Source organism: Meleagris gallopavo, chromosome 10, assembly GCF_000146605.3.
Source record: "Meleagris gallopavo isolate NT-WF06-2002-E0010 breed Aviagen turkey brand Nicholas breeding stock chromosome 10, Turkey_5.1, whole genome shotgun sequence".
Classification (NCBI taxonomy): domain Eukaryota; kingdom Metazoa; phylum Chordata; class Aves; order Galliformes; family Phasianidae; genus Meleagris; species Meleagris gallopavo.
The window spans coordinates 12,728,264-12,733,760 of NC_015020.2; the positions used below are offsets into that span (position 1 = coordinate 12,728,264).

Genomic DNA, 5,497 nt, shown 5'->3' on the forward strand with positions numbered 1-5,497 from the left:
AAAAAAGGCAAGGGGCAACTGGGGAGAAAGGAAAATAGTAGACCTGCATTTTGCAGGGACAGATTGTGCAAAATAATGATTTGAAAGTAATATTTTATTTTTCTGTAACTCAAGCACCAATAAGTTTATACTTGATGGCTTGAGCACTGTGGGATTTTCCTCCTCAGTCTATAGGTCTGATCATCATTTGAACTGCTTTCAAGGAGTAGGAACCTCCCCGGTACTCAGCCCAAAATATTCCATCCTGGTACTTGCTCCTGTAGTGGCCTCCTCTGTACCACACCCCGTTCAGATTGGAGTGTGCACATGCGTTGTACCACCAGCCTCCCTTGTGGAAATGAGCACAGTTGCCTGTGGAACAGAAAGAAGGAGGTAAAGTCACTGTTAATAGAGGAGAAACGCAAGAGATCAGCAAACACTTTCACGTTACGGTTGTTTCTCAGAGGGGATTTTCAACATCCTGTTGCAGTCATATCAGTTGCTGCTTCTACCTAAATTCTGTATTCTGCTGTAAGTCCTATTGTCTGGAGGGAGATAATTAACACAGTGCTTAATGTGACAGCTGAAAACTAAGGAGGTCGACTCTTCTCGGAATACTAGCAGTGCTTCTCAGTGAGCTAACATTCAAAGAACTTGGGTTATGTGCTGTTTAGAAATACTTCTGTGGAAGTACTGTGAATTGATGCAGTCCCAAGCAGCACTCGGGTCCATGGTTCCACAAATCGCTGCTTGCTAATTGTGCATTTACTCTGTGAGGCTTCTATGTGTTTGCAGAGTTTGTGTAGCTTTCTGGTTATTGACAGCTGAGGAAAAAATAGAGACTAATTCTTAAGTGCAGTTCTAGCATTACACTCCTCTGCTTCTTCTCTTAACCCTAAGGTTTTAGGGAAGGCTGGAGGATGAGAGTCAAAAAGAAACAACAAAGCCTTCTTTAAGGAGAATTAAATGAAGTGATCTGCCCATTTCTCAAGTATGGTCACGTAACTAAGAGCCTGTACACAGCTGCAGTTCCTTTGGTGCTATTCAGAAGCTTCTGTTCATGGCGGTTGTATTTATGTGGCCTTGCTATTCTGGGAGCTCACTGGGAAGGTGTCCTGACTGCAGAGAATCACGTGTGTGAGGTGAGGTTGTCACTGAGCTAAGTTACAAAGTCAATGCAATTTTTCTTGATCTATTTTAAACATCTTTTAGTAGAGTTCTTCTATCAGAACTTGCATTGTTTTTCTTGTATTTTTTCTTTAAGGATAATATCACTGCTGGAATCTGTGTTTGTTTTTCAAGTACGTGGTAGTTGCCTTACCTGAATACATGTCTCTGTCTCTGTCCAGTGTTGTGAATTGCTTTCCGTTGTGCCATATCATGGAATCGCCTGCGTTTCCTTGGTATGTTCCTAAGCGTAGCCTATAGAATTCATTTTCGGGCTCCAGACGGAAGCTGCTGTATTCTGCATAGACTTTCTTGTTGCTCCAGTCCTCTAATTCAATCAGTAGTCTGTAATTATCCTGATTGGTAAGCATGTAAATATTTTCTAGTCCCAGCCAGTACTCTCCATCAATGTTTCCAAATCCTTTCTGTACAAAAGATAAGAAGGAGATGTTCACTCCAGTTTTTCTTGTTTGTCAGGCTTTTGTCAGCAGAAGTTTTATAAACCAATGGAACTGGGGTACTGAACACCTTTTAAGCTTCAGCATGGCTACTCAGCGCATGCATTTAAATGCTTTGTTTGTTTGGCCATTTATTTACTGCTAGCTATTTATGAACTGCTAGCAGAATGACAGTACAGATTCATTAAAGGTGGCAATGTTGTCAGTTGCACTAATGGAGCTGTGCAGGCACACAAAAATAGGATGGGGAACATCCATGCTATTAGCAGTGCAGCCTGCTTCCTGCTTGAGTCAGCGGCATGCAGTTGTGTGTCTTTAAGTACTTGAGGTTTGGTAATAAGGATACTAAGAATACAATCTTCAGCCATTGCAATTGAACATCTCTATTTAATTTGAATGGTGTATTGCTTGATTTTAGCTTCTCTCTTAACACATTGGAGCCTATTAAATGAAAAATCACTTGGAAGCAAGCTTGATCAAGATAGGCCTTCTGTCAGACACTAATTATAGACTCTTAATGCACTTCCAATGTATGGTGTTAAAAATGTTTATGGTTACTTTGAAAGATGCTATATCTGCCTTGTGATATTTTGAGGTTTGTGGGGAAAGCCCACCCACCATTCTCGGAAGTAAAGACTTTAAACAACTGTTAAAGAGTAATGATGAAATTCTAGAAGTGTAGTGAGGAAAAAAAAAAAAAAAAAGGTGAAAATCCTCCTAGTAATCTTGTCGTTTCTTTGCATAGATGATACTTTTGGTCCAATTGAGTTAAATGTCTGTTTTCTCTTAAATATAACGAAAGCCAAAACCGGAGGTCCATTTGATGTAAGCACACAGGAAAGAGCTGTCCTGCATCTATGAAGTTAGAACATGATTATTTAAAAAAGAAACAAACAGATTTTCACATTTTCTGCTGAGGATGTAATTATTCCAAAGCAGTATGGTTTTTTTTTGGCCCAGGTGTATTGCCTGATATCATAATATATCATAATATGCATGATATCACAGTAAGAACATGTTTCTCTTCACAAGCCCTATATCTTGCAGAGATTTCTAACATAATTCTAAAGGTGTAAGAATGATTTCTTTTAATTCATCACTAAGAACATTATAAAGTTGAGGCCTTGGTTCTACAAGTCTTTTGGTATGCTTAAATGAATAATTTCACTGGCTGAAATTACTTATTCACAGAGGAGACTATTAAACTTTCTGAGTACTTATTGTAGTTTATGTGTTAATGGAAAGCATGTGTTCAGTCAGGTCCTTGTAATGAATGACTTCCCAGTCACTGTCTAGAGAAACATCTCTTCACAAGTGTTGTGTTGTGCATTACAAACAGTTTCAAACTGTGAGTCAATACAAAGTTAAGCAATGCATTCAATGAAATAAGACGTTCCTACTGAAATACATCCATCCCTGAGGAGAGCCCCTCCTGCTTCTGTGCAATTAATTTCCTTTCTAGCTTAAGTGACTGTCTATTTTCATCTCTTCAGTATTTACCATTCACTGGAAGCATTTGGGATGAAGAATTGCATTGGGAATGTTAACACCTTGACTGCAGTAGATAAGATAGGCGGTGACACACCAAAATGAAGGGGCTGATTTTCAGCATTCCAGAAGTTACCTTGTAACTGTCCCAGTTCCTGAAAAAGTTGACAGATCCATCTGTTCTCTTCTGAATAACTGCCCATCCTCCAGGATCTAAGCTGTTCTCGCACCATAACTGCATTGGTTCGTTGCTGTTTTCGGGTTTGATCATATAAATGCCACTGTTGGAATACCCAGCATCTTTGGCATGTTGGCAGTCTTTGAACGGACCTTTATGGAGAGAAATTCTGTAAGCGTTCAAGGCTGACTGTGCAGTGCACATTGTTCCAAAATGTTTGGTTTTGCAGTGAAAGACTTGGAGATAATGGAAAGTCAGAAATTCAATTAAGGTAAAATTGCCATGAAAAACAGCATAAAAAGTTGTTTTGTACGTATACATATAAAGCATAAAAATAAATGTAGCATATTCTATTTTGAATAAAATGATCACTTTGCTGAACAGATAACACACTTCATTTAGCAGCATGTGATTTTTAACTGTCTCTGGCAAGGAGTTATTCCCTGACTCTTGATGCAAACCATAATGTACTTCTTCAGCACCAACTGTTTTCTCCTTTACCACTTACACCAAAGTTAAATGGCAACTTATTTTGTTGGCGTAGCGTGCTGAGTTGAAACTGGTCAGTTGAAAACAAAAGTGATAAAAACCAGACACAAAACACTCAAACCAAAACAAAGCCTCCCACACTTGAACGCGTGGTCTTAGAGAGCTACTTAGTGCCAGAACGTACAGATGTGGAATTTAGGGAAATGGAGTGTCTTTACAGTGCATCACTTTTGTTTTTGTGTTCTTACCACGTCCAAGGAGCAGCCTGCTAAATACATGTAAGTAGGAGTCTGTGTGAGTTTCATGTGCTGCCCATTTGTGCTACAAATAGGCAAGTGGTGGCAGATGGCCTTTGAGCAGCTAACGGGGTACACATACATGTTTTCAGGTTCATGATTCTAAAAAGTGCTGTTGACAGGGCTGCTTGGAAGCTCTATTTTGGAGCATATGAATACAGACTTTACAAACACTACTTACAGAAGTGCGTACAGTAAGAAGCATGCAGCTTACATCACTCTAAATTAACCTTTGCTTTGTTTGCCTTTCATTTTTTGATAATATTTTAATTATGTCTGTTCATGTATCGTTACTTCAGTCAAGTTGATTAGAGACCAGCTCTTTAGTAAAGCAAAGCAGGCTATGCTCTGATGGCTATAAGTGGAGGATGCTTTAAAGGCATTTAAAAGCTCAAACTCAGTAAATCTGGAAATAAATGACTTACTGCTTCCTTTTTTTTTTTTTCTCAAATCTGTTTAGAAGTTCAGAGAAAATTCTCATCAGTCACAGAAGAGGCCAATGTGCAAAGAGACATGAAAGATTGCTGTTGAGGTTCTTTAATTAAAAGCAGAGGTTAAGTGAAAGTGACCTTCGTTGCAGACGAAGTTTCCAAGACAAAAATTGAAAAGCATTCTTTTTTTAAAAAATATATTGTTAAGGTATTAGTTGCCTGTTACCTAAGTCTATAATTAGCAAGAGATCTGTAGAACATTTCTTATTAATTAGCACACAGAAAGTCTGTGTATCTGGAGAAGGTGACTTGCAGCTTCTGGTTGCAGCAGTGCCTGCCCACACTGAGCTGTACTGCTGTGCATGCTGTGCAGTCAATATCTGATGTTTGTCATTCTTTTAGTGCTTGTAATAATAGTTTAGGAAATAAACAGAATAGCTTTGCTATGTGAGTGCTTTCTCCCTTGTTCACAGTAAAAATTTCCATGTAGATAGTGTACATTGCAACTTCTTTATGCATCTCCTAGGCTAAGTTTGATGTCGTTTCCTTACCTTGAACTGCCTAGAGTAAAACTGGGCTCTGTATAACTGAACACAGAGGTCACTCTACATGTATTCTTGTGAAGCAATTATTGCATTAGAAGAAGTGTAAACAGAAGCAGGTTTTTAATAATATTAAACATTGAAAATAGCTCAATTAGACCTGCCATGTATTATTTCCTTTAATTTCCTCTTGAGGAGGAATGAGGGGTCCATTTTTGCATGGGCAAACTGTGCAGATGTTTGGAGCGATTTTAGGTGATTTAGTTTTCATGGCAGACAAATTATACTAGCCAAAGCCATTGAAGTTCAACTGGCATTAAGATCATAGGATGTAATTTATCTGCTTTTTGATGCTCAGATTTGTCTGTGTCCATACTGTGAATTAATCTTGTAGTAGAGTTGACAAACTTCTGCGTTCAGCATTAGGAAAGGTATCAAATCCCATGACTTCAGGTGCATAGTCTCAATT

The 5,497-nt window shown here is 38.6% G+C and overlaps 1 protein-coding gene across 1 annotated transcript; it reads right to left on the reverse strand.

The window, feature by feature from the left end:
- Nucleotides 1-6: 6 nt before the first annotated feature.
- Nucleotides 7-3,489, reverse strand: LOC100543415 (angiopoietin-related protein 1). The gene is made up of 3 exons (XM_010715794.2): nt 3,229-3,489; nt 1,301-1,571; nt 7-351 (listed from the first exon to the last, which is right to left on the reverse strand). Exons 1-3 carry the CDS (start codon nt 3,472-3,474, stop codon nt 164-166), a joined length of 705 nt encoding a protein of 234 aa, XP_010714096.1. The 5' UTR covers nt 3,475-3,489; the 3' UTR covers nt 7-163.
- Nucleotides 3,490-5,497: the final 2,008 nt, after the last annotated feature.